Source organism: Vicugna pacos, chromosome 15 (assembly GCF_048564905.1).
Source record: "Vicugna pacos chromosome 15, VicPac4, whole genome shotgun sequence".
NCBI lineage: Eukaryota > Metazoa > Chordata > Mammalia > Artiodactyla > Camelidae > Vicugna > Vicugna pacos.
In genome coordinates this window covers 51305775-51326340 of record NC_133001.1, presented here as the reverse complement: position 1 = coordinate 51326340, position 20566 = coordinate 51305775, and the positions used below count along the sequence as shown (strand labels likewise).

General features: G+C 41.5%; 1 protein-coding gene and 1 long non-coding RNA gene across 4 annotated transcripts in view; one reads left to right on the top strand and one right to left on the bottom strand.

Moving 5' to 3' along the window:
- Positions 1-884: 884 nt before the first annotated feature.
- Positions 885-14783, bottom strand: LOC140685778 (uncharacterized). 2 transcript variants are annotated; one of them, XR_012059207.1, is made up of 4 exons: positions 14195-14783; positions 13206-13381; positions 7318-7481; positions 885-1259 (listed from the first exon to the last, which is right to left on the bottom strand). It is a non-coding gene; the product is annotated as an uncharacterized lncRNA (long non-coding RNA). The 2 variants fall into 2 exon arrangements; XR_012059208.1 differs by lacking the exons at positions 885-1259; positions 7318-7481 and adding an exon at positions 11645-11964.
- DDX1 (DEAD-box helicase 1) overlaps positions 10753-20566 on the top strand; it is a 31311-nt gene continuing 21497 nt past the window's right edge. The window contains exons 1-9 of one of the 2 annotated variants that reach the window (XM_072938184.1): positions 10753-10858; positions 13453-13504; positions 13803-13866; positions 14837-14866; positions 15471-15567; positions 17349-17396; positions 19594-19677; positions 19903-19986; positions 20352-20428. In XM_072938184.1, coding sequence (XP_072794285.1) covers positions 10843-10858; positions 13453-13504; positions 13803-13866; positions 14837-14866; positions 15471-15567; positions 17349-17396; positions 19594-19677; positions 19903-19986; positions 20352-20428 — 552 coding nt within the window. In that variant the 5' untranslated portion in view covers positions 10753-10842. Of the gene's footprint in view, positions 10859-13452; positions 13505-13802; positions 13867-14680; positions 14789-14836; positions 14867-15470; positions 15568-17348; positions 17397-19593; positions 19678-19902; positions 19987-20351; positions 20429-20566 lie in introns of those variants that run through there. The other variant, XM_072938185.1, reaches the window with a different exon arrangement.

Genomic DNA, 20566 nt, shown 5'->3' with positions numbered 1-20566 from the left:
TTTTCAAAGTTGTGTATTTGTTTCTACATTTTAGCCAGCACTCTTGGTGTTTGTGAGAATCTTTCAGGACGTCTTGTCTGATACATTTGCTGGAATGAAACACTGAACTTCACAGTGGGAGACACAAAGGGGGAGGCATTCTCCCCAGCTCTGCCACCAACAGCCGAGCAGCTCACAGGCGCACAGACACGGCTCTGAGAGCCGGCGACCAGCAGTATCCAAAAGGAATGGGCTTATTTGCCAACATGTTTAAAATGCCTCTGGGGCTCCCCAGAAATATCTGGTAGGGGAGCTGACAAAATGACTGAGGGTCACGTGTCATTGACTGGGAACAAGACCAGTGAAATTACAACGTTTCATGTTCCAGTGATGACTGCCATTCACATGCCCAGACCGGGGATGCCTAGGGAGCCTCAAATAACCCCAGTAATTCAAAACTTCAAAAGGCAACTACATAACCAAAATGCTGTGATTCTCTGTGGACAGGGACAATGGCTTTTTAATCTCTGTAAACCCAGCTTGAAGGAAGGCTCTGAATACATTTTTATTGACTCCATGAATTATTCATGGTTATGTTGACACTGTGACAGATTAACCCTTTTTGCTTAAAAGGGAGATTGTAACTTTAGGAAATCACTTATTTTCTCCAGCAAAATAAGATAGGCTCAAGGAAAATTTCTCTCAATAAACAGATCATTCATGAGCTATGATTTTTTTTTCACTGCTGTTGTAATGAAATTAGGGTCGAGTCCTTTAGTTTACCCTTGAGTTGCCTGCAGTGGAAACCCACAGTGGAAATATTCACCCACAGAAGACAGATTCAATGAAGCTGACGAGGAATGAATCATGATCAGATTTTTATTTTATATAATTCTGGTGATTTTGTGAAGCATGGACTTGTGTAGGCACCATTAACAGGCTTTCAGCACTGATCATGTCACTGTCTTGCTTAAAATTTGCTTCACGCACAACAGTGGTTCTCACACTAAAGTCCCAGGCCAGCAGCACCAGCATCGCTGGGAACTTGTGAGAAATGCAAATGAAAGGTTTAACCCCAGACCCACTGGATCAAACTCTGGGGAGGAGGGCCCCACATCTGCAGTTCAACAAGCCCTCCAGGTGATTTGGATGCACACTGAGGCTGAGAGCCGCTGATCTACCAGGTCTTCTTAATCTGACATACACGGTCCTCCCTGATCTAGTTCAGGTGCAAACTCTTTCACCTGATTTCTGTCCATTTTAGGATTTGAACTTGACGTCTGAAAAATGGAGAAATATTTTTTATTTCCAGGTGTGGTAGTCCATCCCCAAAATTTCCCTCCCCAAAATTTCCCTCCAATGATCCTGACCACCTTGTATCCACACCTTGGTATTTCCCTCCACATGGAACAGGACTGGTCTCTGTAATCAGTAGGCTGTTGTGGTTGAAGTGGCGTGAAGCACAAAGGCATGGGAGTATGTGATGGGTAGGGGAAGAAGGTAATTACAAATACCAGCTACAACCACACGAACAGTTTCAGAAATGTGGACTATAACTGTCATGAGTGTTTCTTCCTTATTTTGTTATGAATGTGGGAGATATATATATATATTTACACACATAGGGCAAATAGCTTTATTTCCTTCCCTTTCTTATGCCTTTATCATGTAACATAAGGTGTATTTACTTTATGCCATATTTAAGTATTGATAACTTTACATCATGGTATTCAAGCTACAAGATATCAAGAAGAGTAAACATCATGCAAGGACCTTGCATCCTCGTTAGTTAGTTTTCAGTTGTGCACAGGATAGTTGTACCATGTTAGGTAGAAGTAGGTTCTTGTCTCACTGCAGAAGGAATTCAGAGATGAGACACAGAGGTCAAGAAAGTAAAGTAAGGATTTATTAAACAATAGATAGGATGCTTTCAAGGGGAGAGCAGACGGACTCAGGTGAGTACCGGCCCTGTTTCTTTGGCAAGCTGGTTACATAAGGTGTAAAAATGAACGAGCAGAATATTCACTGGAGAGGGAGGGGTTTGGGGTCATATTCGCTGATGTTCATCCCAGTGCCACCTTCCTGAGGGGAGAAGGGAAGTTTGTCCTTATTTAATCCAGACCGGAAGTGTCACGGCATTGGTGTGTGATGGGTACCACTTATCTGCAAGGCTAATTATATTGTAATGAGGGCATGATAAGCAAAAGGTTACATTTCAGATGCCAGAGAGTCCTGCCTTTTCCCAACTGTCTTTGTCTGCCTCCAGGACATTTTCCACCCCAAAATATGTGGTTTACTATTAGTCTGGAGGTTCCTGCTTTCCTCTCTCGGCCCAAGGACCCTGGTTGTTCACAAGATGTTTGTTTCCTGCCATTTGGCCCGTGACCCCCCCTTCTCTGCTCATATTTAGCTATCTGCCTGCTCTAACATCTTTATTTGGAGATTAGCATGATTTAAGGAGATATATATGGGTGCTAAGTTGACAAGGGGTGGACTTGTGATGGTTAATTTTATGTATCAGTTTGTCTGAGTAAAGTTGGGCCTTGTCCAATCAGTTGATGGCTTGATGACCTCCCCCAAGCAAGAGGAAATTCTGCCAGCAGACAGCCTTTGATTTGATCTGCATTATCAGCAATTCCTGGTTCTCCAGTCTGACAGCCCACCCTGTAGATTTTGAACTTGCCAACCTCCTTAATGGCTTGTGCCAATTTCTTAAAATAAATCTCTTTCTCTACATCTACACATCCTATTCGTTCTATGTCTGTGGAGAGCTCTAATCCATGGCCATGACAATTTATACCCAGTCCCACAATCTTTTCTTACAATAAAATGTTGACATTCCCCCTTTAAGTGGTGGGATCTATGATCCCCTTGAACCTGGTAGACCTTGGTAACTGCCTCACTTAGAATGAGGAGGAAGTGACCCAACCCTGCTTGACCACTGAAGCTTGGTCATTAAAGAACACAGGTTTCTTGGGATGCTGCCTTGGAAATACAACCACCACGTTCCGAGAAAGCCCAGGCCACACGGAGAAGCCACGTCTGGCGAACAACCCCAGCGAGGGTTTATGCAACACAAGCATCAACTGTGTCTTGTGAGTGGAGGAACCTTCACATGATTCTACCCCCTAGCCTTCAAGTATTTCCGTTGAGATGCTAATTGTTAAGAAACAGAGCTAAGCCATTCCTGCTGTGCCCTGTAAGCTCATGGATTCTATGAGCGTGACAAAGGCAGGGTTTGTGCCACGACATTTCAGGGAATTTGTCATGCAGCCATAGTAACTGGAACATCACTATTCAGAGCTACACTTGAGGGAGGCTTCACGAATTCCCAGTCTCATTATTGCCACATCATGGGAACCTATGACCAGGCAGTAGACATTTCCATACTCAGAATTCTTTTCTCCAGGCATTTTAAAGAAGTCTTGACCATCCTTTTTACCACCCCCTGCTTCATTAAATACAGCAAGTGGTCTCATTTCAGTCTGTTTTAAATAAAAAATTACAGATCTTGGGAACAAAGGATCAGTTTCACAGATAGGAAGAAAGTGCAGTGAAGCAAGGCCCGTGGGAGGGGGGCTGGGAAAGCAAGCCTGCACCCTGGCTGCAGCTGCAGAATGGGTCTCTTCGGCAGGTAATGGAACTCAGGGGTCCTGGCAGGTTCTGGGCATCTGGATTCCGAATATCTGTCTGGTGCACAGTCTGTTCTTAAACACCCAGAACCTCCAGGCCACATTCTCTTACTCAGACTCCAAGTATGGCACCACTTCCCCAGGAGCCATCAGCGTCCAGCGCAGGGGCTGACGAGCGCTCAGAGTGGCAGGCGTTGGGGAGGGAGGGCAATTCATGCCTGCCGGCCAGTCAGCACCCAGCTGTAAATCGTGTCCCTGCCTGGCTTGCTTATAATGAGACCGACACCGTTAGTGAGATCTCTTTTTCTGTTTTACAGTCCCTCTGAAACTCATCCGAGCTGTCCTTTGTCTCCTGCTTCCCATATATCTGGAGTGATGGACTTTATGGCCACTTCCTCAGGGGATAGAGAGTTATAGATCTCTGGATTTATGTCTGTTTGCTGGGCCCCCTCTGGTCCCTGCACCATAAGGTGAACGCTGGGGCAGGCAGAATGATGTTGCATTCTAATAGATCTGGACCAGTTTCTGACAGCTTATTTTGACAAAAGCATAAAATTCAATGATTGTTGCTCAGCTCAGAAGCTGTAGGAAATTCAGAGGGGAAAAAAAAAAAGAGGATGTTTAAATGTGAGCCTCCCTCTCTCCAAACTGCTCTCTGAGTCAGGTAAACTGTGAAAAACAGGGTGAGCTAAGCCAACAAACTTAATGAAAACAATGGCTGGTTTAGAAGGAACATGATTTATCCCAGAGGATGCTGGACGAACATGCTTTTTTTCCTGGTATTGGAAGATTACCACCTGCTACTTGAACAAATAAGGGGTCTTCTAGGGAAGCAGGGGCTGTGGAAGGCAGCCTCTAAGCTGGCCCCCCAGTGATCCTTGTCTCCGGTACTCATGCCTTTGTGTGTTTCCAACACTGAATAGGCCTCTGTGACTAGTAAGATATGGCAGAAGTGATAGTGTGACTTTGATGGCTAGACCATAAATGATATCACTCACTCTGCTTTGTTCTACAGGATTGCTGATTTCAGTGGCAAGGGAGGGGTGTGGGAGGCCCCAGCAGCCAGATCATGAAAACGTTCTGCCAGCCCTGGAAGTGGTCCCTGTGGAGAAGAGAGGCCTCCTGCTAACTGCCACGCAGTCACAAGAGCGAGCGACCTTTACAAGGTGATTGCAATCCCGGCCAGCAGCTTGGCTACAACAGCAAGAATAGCCCCAAGTGGACGTGCCCAGCCGAGCTGCCCCTGAATTCCCACTCCACAGAAACTGTGAGCAATAATAAATGTTTACTGTTTTAAGTCACTAAATTTGGGGGTAACTTGTTTTGTAGCAATAGATAACTGCACCCTGGCTAGATAAATTAGGATTAGGTTTGGTTGTTAGGGACAGAAAACCCCAAACAAAGAAGACAGATGTTTATTTTCCTCTCATGTAAGAAATCTGAAGTCCCAGTTCTGGCTGGTATGGTGCTAGTTGATGCCAGGGACTCAAGCTTCTCTCTTATTGTTCTGCCATCCTCAATATATGGCTTTTTTTTCATAGTCCAATATGGCTGCTCAAGCCCCAGCCATTGCAGCCCCATTCCAGCAACAGGATGGAGGAAGAGCAAGACAGATGCACCAGCTCCATTAAGGGCATATCTGTTTCTATGCCATGGGCCAGAACACAGGCAGATAGCCATATCTGGCAACTGCGGGGCTGGGAAGTAGGGTCGTTATTCTAGGAAGCCAAAGGTCCAACTTAACATAAAAAAATTTAAGGAAAAAGAGAAATAAACATTGGAGCAAACTAGCAGTATCTGTTAGCTCGGGATTAGCATCAAGCAGGATTTGCTGCATGTTGCAGGTGAATCTGAATAACAATTAGGAGTTTGCCAAGAAGATAGTTGTGGTTTATTACCGATGCCTTCAAACCTTTTGCTATTCCTTGCATCCAAAAGGTAGAACCTAATTTGAAAAGACACATGCACCCCAGTGTTCATAGCAGCACTATATACAATAGCCAAGACATGGAAGCCACCTAAATGTCCATTGACAGATGGCTGGATAAAGAAGCTGTGGTATATTTGTACAATGGAATACTACTCAGCCATAAAAAATAAAATAATGTCATTTGCAGCCACATGGACAGAACTGAAGATCATCATTCTAAGTGAAGGAAGCCAGAAAGAGAAAGAAAAATACCATATGATATTACTCATGTGGAATCTAAAAAAAGAAAAAAGAAGACAGTAATGAACTTATCTACAAAACAGAAACAGACTCACAGACATAGTAAACAAACTTATGGTTACCAGGGGAAGAAGGAGGTGGGAATGGATAAATTAAGAGTTTGAGATTAGCAGATACTATTATATATAAAATAGATAAACAACAAGTTTCTACTGTATAGCAGAGGGAACTATATTCAATATCTTGTAGTAACCTGTAATGAAAAAGAATATGAAAATGAATATATGTATGTACATGTATGATTGAAACATTATGCTGTACACCAGAAGCTGGCTCAACATTGTACACTGACTGTACGTCAATTAAAAAAAAAAGATTAAAAAAAAGAGAGCCTATGTCCCCTCCTCATGAATCTAGGCTGTGCTGGTCATGTGACTTGTGTTGACCAATAGCATTTGGCAGAAGTGACACTCTGTGCTTTCCACGGCTGACTTAAGAGATATGCACTTTCTGCTTTCTATTTGGGGGCCAGTCCTCCTGGAGCCCAGCTACCATGTAGGAAGTCTGTCTTTCCTGGGACTAACCCTGCTGGGAGAAGGTCCAAGTTGGCCACAGGGAGAGAGCCACCACCCAGGAGACTGAGGTCTTCTCAGATCTGCCAGCCCAGCCCGCCAGCTGAATGCAGTTGAGTGAGAGACCCCAGGTAATGCCATGAGAAACAGAAGAACCAGCCAGGTAAGCTCTGCCCAGACGCCTGACTCAGAATCATGACCAATAAATTGGTTGTTGTACTCGTTTGGGGGTGTTATGCAGCAATAGACAACTGAAACTAAAAGGGGAAGTCTATTCTCGGGAAAGCAAACAGCATAAGAAAATACACAGTAGTGAGAGGCAATCTGCTGTAGGCAAGGAACTGTACATAGTCTGAGATGCTAGAAGGTAAAGAGATGCCAGGCATCAAGCTGGAAGGAAGCAGGAGGCTAGACATGGTGGGGGCGGTGGTCTGGTGTGTGTCGTCCCAAGGAGGGTGGAACCAGGAGTCTTACCAACCAAGAGCTGTATTAAAGTGGAGAGAGTCGCCTGATGGTAAGGTTGGCCACATCCTCTCACAGCTGAATTCAGGATCCAGAGCAAGTACTCTCAAGTCCTTTGGTCTCCTAACATGTGGATCTGAGGGTAAACTTCCTGTGTGGAATTTGAGGAGGGAGAAGTTGCAGTGACCTGTGTAGAATGATGAGTGGTTTGTATGATGCATTGTGAGGATGGACTTTGCCGGTGGGAGATTATGTAATGAAAATATTGCATTTATGTATTTTTTGGAGGAGGCACTGGGGATTGAACCCAGGATCCTATGAAAATATTGCATTTTCAAATCAACTTCTTTTACATTATAACAACTCTCTTTTGCTGCTTCCTTCTTGGTGGCTGGATCCTTAGAAACTGGGGACTTAGGGCCCAGAAGGTGCCAGAATAAGGCCAGAGGAGTGCAGTTGGATGTCAAAGAAAGGACAAAGTAAACGACCTGATTTGACTTGCCTTCTGGAGGCTGGGTTCAGGGTCACTTCCACCATTGCATGTGGTACATTTCATCTTCATTTTGGGTGGTAAGGAAGTGTTCTATTCAAGAGCGGTTTTTGGTGGTGCCTTCATGACTCAAGCCAAATGTCTCCTTCACCTTGAAGCCACAATAGGTTTGTCAACTGAAAAAAGAATTGCACAACCTGAAAGTTGAGAATTACGTTTTATTGGGCAGACTCTCTGAGGACTTAAGCCTGGAATACAGCCTCTCAGATAGCTCTGAGGGACTGCTCTGAAGAGGTAAGGGAGGAGCCAGGGATATACAGGAGTTTTTGAACAAAAACCAAGTAGTCAGAACCTCAAAAGATTACTGCTAATTAAAGAAAAGCAGACATCTCAAGTTAATAAATTTAGCACTTTTCTATGTATGGGAAGATGCAAGAGTCTGGTCTTATTGAAATCATTCCTTTGATCTGCAACCTAACTCTCTAGGGCCAGTATCCTTCTTCTCTCCATCCTGAATCCCCTCAGGGTGCACATTCAGGGGCAGCTGCAGTGGCTGCTGGCTTGCTGGCTGCTACATCCTTTGTTTACCGATAGGGCAGGCAATGTTTCTCATCCACAGGTTTCTTATTGCTCTGTTCTAGAACATTTGAAGAAAAAAACTTTCTGCGTGATTCATGATACAAAATCTATGCTGATGAATGTGCCATCTCCTTTCTCTTCTGTACCTGTTAGGAATGGGTTGGGCGGCAAGCGTGAGAGAACGGACAAAAAGAACACCAACAAAAAGAACAAGAAAAAAAAAAAAAAGGGAAAGAGAATGAAGAGTGGTTCAACTGTGTAAGGTACTCTCCAGCTGCAAGAGGTCCCGAGGCAGACAGAACTGGTCTGGTAACGTAGCTCACCACCATCATCACGGACCCAATCTCCTCCTATTTTCTGCTTCAAAAGCCTTAGTGTGAAGCTTTCTTCCCCGTGGTTCATTGCTGCTTTTCCAGGCAAAGCGTAAATGCCAGTCAGAGCTTTTTCCTTTTTAAAAAGGGACTTCCATTTACATCTGTCCAGGCAGAACCAGATCTCATGCTGCCTCTCTTGACAAGGGAGTCTGGAAAGGCCACTTTCCCCTCGACCTTTTCCCCAGGCTGTAGAATAGAGAAAGGCAAGGGGAAGGGGACTGTGTGTGGCTTCTGGGTCACCAGTCCACAGAGTCTTCACGGGGCCCATCCTCTCTACAGTATTAAGGGCCTGGGTATCCCAAGGGCCTATTTCTTAGACTCGCCTTCGCAATTGCAAAACTATTTGTTCTGCAACAACCTATATTACAGCTTACCTGAAAATACATAGCATTATTTCTCTGGGTGCCTGGATAATACAGCACAATTGCACCATATCATGATTGGCTATAGGTCCAAAAGATCCAATTACATAAAATATTGCAACAGGGGTGGGGGGTGCAGCTGTAGGAAGAAGTCCCAGCTGGGAGTTCAGTCCAGTTCAATCTCTACCTGGCTCAGCTGCAGTTTGGCGCCACCTAGTGGTGGTTATCTTCCTGCCTAATGATTTACACAGGTGGGTTTCTGGCACCAGGCAAGGATTCCAGGACTGTTAGTAGGTGCCCATTTAATCAGCCTGTTTTGAGGAGAGTGGACCAGCAGGATACTGGACTGGCGATATCCATCATTCATCTCTTGGTTTGGTGAAGGGGTTGCCTGCCACTTCTTTGCCTAGCCTTGTCCTACCTGCCAAGGAGGGGAGCCAATAACGTTATGTCCCAATTCACATTACTGATGGCATTATTACTATATATGATATATATATATATATATATATATATATATCACATATAGTAATTATACGCATGTATATATAATGTGTGTATATGTATATATGTGTACATGTGTATATATATATATATATACATATATGTGTGTGTGTGTATATATATACACACACACATATATACATATATATAAAAATAAAATGAGCTCTGGGGGCTATTTCTTCCCCTGACCTAGATGGGGTCTCTAGCATCTTCCAGAATTCTTCTGGTCACTCCCAGATAATGAAAATCTGCCCCGTTATTTTCATCACAATTTTAGTCTGATTTCTGTAATGAAACTATTGGGTCCAGTGTTATGATCAAAATTCACAACTTTAACCAAAATTACAGCTTCCTCCCTCCCCAGTTTGGCAGTGTGGTAAAGGGTGTGATCAATCTCTTTTCTGCACCCCCCCCCCCATGAGCTGCTGTTTATGACCCTTGGGGAGGGGTAAAATCTAGTCGGGGAGAGATCCACCTTTATCTGGTGCCCGTGTGATCTGACTCCGGTGCTCTCTGGATCAATCATGCCCAAGGTCGATTTTTTCGCTCAAGGGTACTTTTTGTTTGGTATCTTGGAGATTCTTCTGCTGGTATGTATCCTCCAAGTGCAACTCACATTAAGCAGGTGATATCTGTCCTCTGGTTAAAAGGTATGAATAAAACAGGGTCCTTTGGGGGTCTCTCTGTGTATCACTTAGCTTCTCCAGGCAGCTCCCTGGGACATATTCTCTTTGAAGAGAGCTTCAAGTCCACTCTCCACAAGCCGAGTTATCCCTGGGGGAAAAACTCACACATGTTTCTGGACAGTTGTTAGGAACGTGGTCTGCTTCCACAGCTGCCTTCTCTCCCCTCTGGCTCTATTCCTGCCCGGCTGCTTTGGGGTCTTCTGGCCACAGCATCTCAAAGCCTGCCTTCTCCTTCTCAAACTCCTAAGATCAAAAGTTGTCTGACTAGTCCCCTGGAAAATGCCTTGTCCCTTGAGAGAGGAAGAAAATGGGGTACGTGGCATCTATTCAGAACTGCTACACTGCATAACTCTCAATGGTATCATTTATTTAAATTTATACAAATTATAATGAGAACATGGACTAATGTGAATGAGGCCCCCTGGAGGTGATTGTCCTTGACTTTTGGAACTTCAGGTGAATCCTGTCACATGTAATGGTAATGACAGAGCTAACACATGCTATGCACTGTTGTATGTGCTTTACCTATTTTATTCAATCCTCATAACAATCCTATGAAATAGGTACTGTTATTCCTGGTTATTTCACAAATGAGTAAACTGAAGCCCAGACTTGTTCAAGATTATGCAACCAGCAAGTGTCTAGAATTCAAACCCAGGGAGCATGGCTCCGGAAGTTATAGTTTCACCTCTATCTAAAACATCTTGCCTGAGGGTTTCGCTTTTCTCCACGTAACGTCTGCTTCCTTATATGTGCAAGAGTGGTCCAGATGACACATAGCATGCTCTAGGTAAATGGTAACTCTGGGCACAGCTAATGACGACGGCTCCTGGCTTCTTAGGCAAAGTGCATTTGAACTGAGTCCGCGCTGTGGGGCCCGGAACCATTCTCTCCGGGCTGGGTTCCTGCCCGGACTTGGAGAGCGGCAAGCCGCGGGGAGGGAGACCGGAAGCGCGCGCCGCTCCCGCGCAGCTTGTCGGAGCGGAGGGAGGGAGGAAGGGAGCGAGAGAAGTCGCGGAGGACGGGGCGAAGATGGCGGCCTTCTCCGGTGCGTCTGCGGAGCTGGGGCTGGGGGCCCGATCCACGCCTCGGCCCTGCGCCGGCTGGCGGGGAGTCGCGGGGGCGGGGGCGGACAGGTGCATCGCGGTCCAGGAGGGAGCTGTCCGCGGCGGACCCCTCGATCCCTGCACTGGTGGGGGACCAGTGGAGGCGCGAGAGGCCCGGACGTTGCGCCTGGATGCTGCAGGGAGTGCCTTTCCCTCCAGGTGCTGGCCGGGCCCGGCCTCTCCGTGCTCGTTCTCTTCTCTGTCGCCTTCCAGTCTCCACTCGCGTGTCTTGCCAGGGGGCCCACGGCTCTCGGATGCGGCGGCGCTGCTGCAGCTGCTCCCGGAGCCCAGGCCTCCTGCCCCTTGACGTGGCAGTGGTGCTCGGGCACCTTGTACTGCCCGCGCCTGATAGAGGGTTGTCCAGGCCAGGAAGCAGCGGGGCGCGGGGAGGGTCAGTTGAAAATGACCATCCTGCGTCTGATTTTCTCAGGCGCTTCCAAAACTACAGGTCCAAACCTGGTATTTGTTTAAGCGGTATTTTAAAAACGTTAACAAATATTGAAGCTAAAGGGAAGGCGTCTGTGTCCGCGAGCACACGAGCCCATCACAAATTTTGAAAATTTTTACTAATTGTTGATGATACCCACCTGTATTCCAAACAGAAATTTGAAGCGGCTTATATAACGAAATAGTTGTTTCCTCTTCTTTTTACATCCACAGTTTTATGGAGCTGCAATAAGCCTTGTATTTTAAAAGTGGTAAATTTATATAGCAATATATATGTCAAGTTAGGCGTACTATTTTTTAATATTCTTAACCTATTCAGATGACTTCAGGTGTAACACAGTATTGTACTTTCATTTTTCTCCTGTAAGAACACAAGGAATTCCACATTTTTAGTCACGAGACAGGATTTTGGATCGTTTTAGTTACATTTAATAAAAGGCTGGGGGAAATCTGCTCGGACAGGTAGCTGTTTTTCTTTTCCCAGCTCTTTCCTCAAATGAGAGCCAAGGTGTGTAGACCAGTTCCAGGTTGTCATTTTATTGGTTCACTTCTCTGGGAGTCTTGCACAAATTACAGGAATGTTGAAAAGACTAGAAGGGGTCTGATGTAAATTAAAGACAGAAGTGGAATTAAAGAGTGTGACTATTCCTGTTTTTCCCTAAAGTGTTAAAAATGTTATATTTAAAGAAACTATAGTTTCAAAGCAGACCTGCAGAGAACATGACCAGAACGGAGCAAAAAGTTGTCTGGAATTTGCTGAAAGCCGTCTGTGGTTGCTTCTTGCAGTAGAACAGTTTCATGAGCAACTTCAGCTTGCAGTATTATGTATACAGCATATATAAGACTGTCACTCCCTTTTTTCAAGCAGTTTGCATTTTAGGACAAAGGATACACCTAGATTCTATTGGGGGCAATTCTTATACAACTTTAGATCTTGATTAGTTTTTCAATCTGTGGATTTTCCTAAGGAAATTTAGAGGTACGGGAGCCTTCCTTTTTGAAAAAAGTTTTTATACTTTCCCATGCCATCAATGTTGATATTAACTGGTTTATTGTATAAAATTTTAGCGTTGTATATATTATTCATTGCTGGTATGATTCTTCTCACCTGATGCAAAGGAAAAGCTATTTTTTGCAATGGATATATTCAGTTTGTAGACTTATTTTATGCCTTTTCACAAATGATTACAAGAAATAGAAAATTTCCAAATTAGTTATCTTTGGGGCTTGAATATATTTGAGTGTGGCTCATTTTTTAAATAGAAATATATACTTTTGTAAAGATATAAATAAAAATTACATTTTTATAAATGCATATTTAAAATAAAGATCACTTCTTACTTGGAAAGGAGGTTTAAGGAATACAGCTGACTATTCCATGTGGACCCTCTACGGTTCATTTGAGAAATGATAAAAATTAACCCAATCTGTTCATTTAGGATTCACTTTGTTGTAAATCATTTAAATATGTGAATAATTAAGAACAGAGTAGTTCTCCAGTTGACATTTCTAATTACTCAAGTTTTCACCACCAGCCCCTCTCTTTTCAGTTAACCAGAGTTCTGATTATGATTGCCTATAAATGTGGGCTCTCTCTGCCTGCTTGGTCATTTTCCTCAGATTGCTGAGGGTATTCACATGGTCCTCAAAAAGCCAAGGCACAGGACTTCCACATTATCTCTAGATGAAACAACCAAGGTGCTGGTCTAGAATCTTCTCTCCGACTCTGGCAGGTTTTTCACCAGTCATAGGAGGGAAACACTGGTGGATACTATGTATTAAGTGACAACCACGTGCAGGGTGCTTTACATAGGATTATCTTTACTCGTCCTGTATTCTTACCATGTAAGTAGCATTAGCTCCATTTTGTGCAGAGAAGTAGGTTTATAGCTTGCCTGAGGTCACGTTGCTACTAAGAGCCTGGATTTGAATTCAAATCTTTCTCCAAAATTTATACTGTCAGCAGTGCCATACACAGGAGATACCGTATAACTGAGCTATACTTCAAACCTGTTTACCTGTTGAACAATAAGAGCAATATGATTTAAATTTAGTATGTGTTGATTTTTAAACTAATTTTTACTTTCAGAGATGGGTGTTATGCCTGAGATTGCACAAGCCGTGGAGGAGATGGATTGGCTGTAAGTACAACCATCTTTTAAAGCTTGAATGTCCCTGTAACAACGTTTTATAATTTCAACAGTAGTTAGTGATTTTATCAGATATTTTTGGGCCTAGTTGGGTGAGTGAAATTCAGTTTTTTCTTACGATTCTCTGAATTAGAGTTTCTTTTTTAAACGCCAGTATATTTTTAGCTGAAAAAGATCGATATATTTACCAAATAAATTTCTCTTTTAGGTTTATAGTTTAACATGACTTAATTAGCTTAGGTAATTTTTTTTTAAATAACTACAATTCTTCAAAATGTGATTCTTTCAGTCTCCCAACTGATATCCAGGCTGAATCTATCCCCTTGATCCTAGGAGGAGGTGATGTGCTGATGGTACGTTTAAATGTGGTGAGGTGGTTGGAAGCTGGGAAAACACAGTTCTGGGGCTGTTGTAACCCACTTTAAGAGCTCCATCGGCTTAAAAATTTTCACCAAATGGGTTTTATTAATTCACAAACGTTTAAGAAACATATGCTACATACAAAGTAATTAGGTAGAAGTTGTGGGAACACAAAGGTGAGTAAGGTGCGGTCTCCGCCCTGCAGAAGCTAAACCCAGTAGCGCAGTAGACATGTACACAGATAAATGTCATATGGGCAGAAGGTGGCACCTGCCTGAGAAATGCCGAGTATGACAAGATTCCAATGAGGGGTCCACTTACCTTTCTGCTTGAGGAATCGTGAGGGGCTCTGCTTGGAGGAAGTAGATTTTGGACAAGGGAAGATAAAGGAAAAATGCTCTGTAAGTAGACAGCACGTCAATAAAAACAGTGAGTAGGAGAGTGCAGGATATGGTCCCAGAGCAGTTCAGTTAGACGGCAGCATAAAACGTGTGTCTGGAGTGGGGGTGTAACTTGGAATAAGATGGGAGGTATACAGTAGGTAAGATTATTTGAGCCCTTTCTCAAGTGTCAACGGTAAAGAATTTGGGTATTTGTTGGGAGCAGGGAATCATCAGAAATGTTTAAGGATGTGATACATGGTTAGAATTGTGTTTAATGAAGGCTGATTTGGTAACAGCGTGTAGTGTGGCTCTGAGAGATGAGTCACTGTTAGGGTACTTTTGTCATAATCTAGGTTAGAATGGTGAGGGGTTAGCTTGGAATTGTAGCAATGGGCAAAGAAAAGGGAGAACAGATTCTTGAGGGAATGGAAGAGAAGTGGCAGGATTGGCAGTAGTTGACTGGGGACATTTGAATAATTGGAGGCATTGTGAAAATAAAGCGAGCTAGTGAACTGTTAAAGATTTCTACATGGTATGTTAATTTGACTTTAACTGACAAAAACTTTGTTTTTTCATTTAGGCTGCAGAAACAGGAAGCGGAAAAACTGGTGTAAGTAATAAACTTAAATTGACTTACTTTGCAAGAGTTGATGTTTACTTGTTTGAACAGTGATACTTTAAAATAGTTAATAAAATAACTTCCTTCCAAAATGTAAGAAATTGATTGCTTGCCACGGTGAGTGATTTTTTTTGCCAGCTAATTCTGAAATGAGATCTACCAGGGGATGGCTTTAAAAATATGGTTTTAAATTGGTCTTAGAGAAGGTTACTCTTGGAGGAAGGGTCTTTTAGTATTTATACTCACTTCGGAATTTTGACGTGGTGGCTCGAGTAATAAAGCAGTTGCCAACAGAGGTTGATCGCCCGATCTCCTGACGTAGAGAAACAGTTTGTCAGACTGAATGTTTATCCCTTTCAGCTTGGGTTCATTCTGTTGGTCCCTATTGTTACTGTTTTGCGCTGTCAGCTGGCTCTTACTCCCTTATTCAGTCAACTCGTGTTATCTTACTGGTATTTTGGGTTTGGGCAAGTTGGAGCAGCAGTCAGGAATATGTATGATTATGGTGCATGCATAATTTCTGTAATTTATATTGATTATTAAGCTGTCGTTAATATCTGAATACTAACGTGGAGACCTATTGATTCTTTGCTAGGCTTTCAGTATTCCAGTTATCCAGATAGTTTACGAAACTCTGAAGGACCAGCAGGAAGGCAAAAAAGGAAAAACAACAATTAAAACTGGTGCTTCGGGTAATTTTTGCATATTAATAATTTCCTTTTGTATAAATTAGTAACTCTCATTCTTGGCATTTCCAGTTGTGAGATTTGAGTGCGTGTTTTTATTGTCAGTATCTGGAGGGTGGTATTGGCATTTGGTGCCCTGGAAACCAGGGATGCTAAACGTCATTTAGAGCATAAACACCGAGAGATTGTTCCTCCTAAAATACTGATGGTGCCATCTTTGGGGAGACACTGGCACTCTGGAAATTGTATTTAGTTATTTTAATATTTTTCTTAAGCTGATAACTTTTTATGCAGAATATTAAAGGTAGATTCATACATTGTTTTACAAGGTATTAAGGAAGGGTTTTACAAATAATTGATGGAATAAAAACTCATGATGGTGAAAAATACTGCCTTCCACAGGGAAAAGAGGCATGCTTTTTCCTTTAAGATAAGAAAGAAGAAACCAGGAAGTTAAAAAAGTGTATATTTTAAAGTCAGTTTCTTATTTTAGTCCTGTCTATATGGAGTTTGAGGTCCTGTCTGTGACATGAACAATCTTACATCAATTTTCTCATCTTTAAATTATGTTGCTTTTTAAAAATGGTTTCTGAATTCCATTCTATCTTGAGTAATCTATGGTTTTGTTATTTTTAACAAAATTTATTCCATATTTTAAGTCACTAAACAGGATTGTGACAAAATTACAAGCTTAAGTGGAGTGAACTTGGCATTCTTCTCAGTAGTATGAAAGTAACAATATTACACAGTTTATAGAATGAACTCATTTGTAAATGGATTGTGAGATAGTGGATATAAACTAGACTATTAGCCTATTTTGAAATAGTTTCAGAACTTGTAACAACTATAAGCCATCATTTACGAGAGATGGTGATGGAAGAGGATGCTTCCACAGAAGGATAACCAGAATGGTTGTGGTTCCAAACGTCATGTCCTGTGAGGAGTAAAGAAGCTAGGTCTTTAAACATGCAGAAACAAGTATAAAAGGAGATGGCATAATTGTTAAATCATTGAAGGGATCTGGAGAGAGAATCATTGTTCTAGGAAGTAGACCAGGACTAATTAAAAATAGTCTAGTTGAAGATTTCTGTTGAACTTAATTCCTAGTAGCTAGATGGAGCCCACAACGGAAGAGAGAACCTCAAGAGAAAGTTGCTTCTCCGTCATTCAAAGTGTTCAAGCAGATGCTAGGTGCCGTTTGACCAGAAAAAGTCTAGAAAAGATTTCTAGCTTGGGTGAAACTTGGGCTTGAAAACATGCAGAGTTCACTTTAGCAGTCGTGATTCTTTGATTACCCAGACTACTGAAATGATTTAGAAAAGGAAAACACTGATTCCATAAAAGAAGGGAAAAACGTTGTAATTTTTTAGTGTAATGTTGAATTATTTAAGATAAAGGACTTTTAATAATGATAAAATGATAATTAGATCCTGAAACATTGGTTGGTTATTTCCATTATGATTGAAGTCAGCTTGTTTAGTTACCAAAACTTCATTTTATCAGTGGCCTCAGAGTTATGACAGAGATCAGCGCCATCTAATAAAGTCAGTGAAACAAGTGAGGAGAAGAGGTTTTAACCCTAGATGGGCCAGTGATTATTATTTTTGACATCTTTCAGTTTTCAATTTCAGTTTTGCCTTTCATAAAAACAGCTGCAATGTTAAATGATGTGTAAAAACATTGAATCAAGAGGAATTAAGATATTATATAAAGTATTTGTTTTAATTTTTATGGAGTGTTCTTTAAATTACATTTGTGGGTAACTTTTCTTATTTTAATTTGCTTAGTGCTCAACAAATGGCAAATGAACCCATATGATAGAGGATCTGCTTTCGGTAAGTGGATAGATTTTAGCAGCTCATCTGTAATCCAAAAGCTTGTTTTTAGTAATACCCGAAAATATCAAGAAAATTATGAAAAAGAATAATAAATGAAGATTTAACTTACCATAGATTAGAATATGGTTTCTACAGTTAAATAGTTTAGTATTGACATAGAACAGACAAATAAGTCAGTGGAATGGAATGGAAATAAATCCCAGGGTATATGAGAAACTAATATGTAGATAAAAGTACTTTATTTCAGTGGGAAAAGGGTGATTTATTCAGTAAGGGTATTGGCACAGTTGATCCATCTGGAGCAATGTAAAATTGACTTATAATTAGAAACAAATTCTGTATGTATTGAAGACTTATATATATCTGTGTACATATGTATATGTGTGTGTGTGTATATATATATGTATATATGAACTTTAACTACACAAAACTACATGTCCACTTTGGGGGAATTTTCCTAAACCAAATAGAAAATTCAGGAAGTGTAGAAGAATAGGTAAATTTGTATAAAATTTAAAAATATATGTATGGAAAAGCTATCACAGAAGAAAGTCAGTAGACAAAAAAAATAGGAAGAGTATTTGCAATGTTGATGAAAAATAAAGAATCCTTGTAAACTGGAAAGGGGCTCTTGTGTTGACAGCAGGTAAAGTGTTACCTGTTTTAGTAAGTAAGGGCTAAACCACCAATAAGGAAAATGGGCAAAGGATACAAACAGGCAATTCACAGAAGAGCAAACCCAAGTGGCAGTGAACATGCAAAGGTCAAGTTTACAGGTAGTCAGGAAATGGAACGTTGTTTATAGTCATCTGATTGGCAAGAATCCAAAAGAGTGATAACCGACTTACGAATTAATGCTTCTCCGGAAAGCAGTTTGGCGTTACCTATTAAAATTTAAAATACGTGTATTCCTGGAAGGTCAAGCTCATTGGAATGGAAGTGCCACTGTGCAAACATATATATACAAAGCTATTTGATGCAGCATTATTTGTAATATTAAAAATTGCCAACAAGTAAAGGCTACTGCTAGAAGGTAAACAAAGATTAGAGTGCATCCAAGGACTATTGTATAACCATTGTGAAGAATAAGTCAGAGCTATAGTGTTGACTTGGAGGAATTGACACCAGGTGTCAATGAGAGGAAAAGCAGGATGCAGACAAAGGTAGAGTACGCGTGACGAATCAAGCACAAAACAACCCACCCGCCCACCCCATACTGCTCTCCACCATGTGGCACCTAATTTATATAAAGGTTTACGTATGCATATATACATAAAGAATTTTAAATACAAGAGTGTTAAGGATTTGCCATTGTCAGAACTTTTTAAAAAATTCAGTTTCATATAATGTACCCATATGAGTAAGGATTTATACTTTGAATAATTTCTGGTAAGTGAAGGAAAATGTGTGATGAGGTGCTTTTTTAAAAAAGTTTCTTCTGCGTTCAGGTGCTGAAAATGATTGGAAGCCCCAACCAGGAAGGAAGTTACAGTTTCCAGTGTAGACAAAAGCCAAATGCTTTACTTAAAGCCAAAAAGCACCAAGAAGCTCTGTGACTGACCGATGTATAATATAGAATGTCATCTTTTAAAGTCCTAATGTTAGCAGATAACAGCTGCAAGTTTATTCAGACTTTCCCTGCTTTCTCTTTGTGGTTTTTGGATCCACGGGTTGGAGAACAAGCCAGAGGCGGTTTCTGTTTTCCTGTTAGTTTAGGATTCACTCAAGCTCTAATTTAAGCGTAAAATCAGAGCAGCAAGTATAGATGAGTGGGGGCTGCATCTTTCTTTCTTTCTTGTGCCCGTTTTCTTTGTACCCATTTCTTTATAAAAGGACTCTAGAGAATGGTGGTCTCAACCTGTGTTGCTGATACAGCTAACGTTAGTGCAGATCAGATAAGGTGCCGTGCGGATTCCTTTTTTGACTCGTCGTGATAAAATCCTGTCCTCGTTAACAGATAACAGTATAGAAACTAGTCCCCGACATAAGCCACGGCCCTGCAGGGGCTGAGCAGGAGCAGGTACTCACGGGGACGGGACGGCTGGCCTTCGGGAATCAGCACGTCTCGGTCGCTGGAACACTGCAGCAGGTGAAGGAATGATCTCATTAGTGAGGCTGAACGATACTTCTTTCAGAATGCGCGATTTACATAATCTGTACTCATACGGTTTTCTGTGTTTTTCCTCAAATCCAGCAATTGGGTCGGATGGTCTTTGTTGTCAAAGCAGAGAAGTAAAGGAATGGCACGGATGTAGAGCTACTAAAGGATTAACGAAAGGTATTTAAACAGCATTGATACTTGTGTACATTTCCAAGGTTGTCTGTTAATACAGGAGCTGTAAATAGCTTTAAATCAAGGAGCTGATAAGATTTTTAATGTTACAAAAAGATCTACAGTTCTTCATTTGAAGCATACAAATTGTAATTCAGAAACAGTGGAAAACTGGCTCTGTAGTAAATGAATCATACGTGTATAATATAGAAAAATATTTTGCCCTCGTAGGGAAACACTACTATGAAGTGTCCTGTCATGACCAGGGATTATGCAGAGTGGGGTGGTCTTCTATGCAGGCTTCCTTAGACCTAGGTAAGTGTTTCTAAACTGGATTTACCAATTTATGTTTGCGGATTTTCAACATTTTACTTTAGTGAGGAGCAAAATAATAAACTTTACTGAAGTTTATATTTTAGAGCTGTGGAAATAATTTGCTTATAATTCTCCCTGTTCCAAAGAATATTTGAACTACCAAAAAGTAGTTACTACAACATTATAAAATCAGGAGGAATGAGGTTAAGAATACGAGTGAGGTCAGTAGAGTTAGTGTTCATAAATATTGCACGATGCTGCATAGATGCTTCAGGTTATCTTCAGTTTGTAAACTTCTTTTATCGTGCTTTTAAAAAACTTTATATTTATTCTTGCCACACATGTAAAATACTTTTACAATTTAGGTACTGACAAGTTTGGATTTGGCTTTGGCGGAACAGGAAAGAAATCTCACAATAAACAATTTGATAATTACGGAGAGGTGAGTTGTGTTAATGACTTACTTGTAGCCCTAGTAAGTTTTTGCACATGTTCACTTACCACTCATGACATGACTGAGGGTGTAGAAATGATTCTTCAATTCAAGTGAATTTTCCACAGGAAGTTCAGATTTGGACTA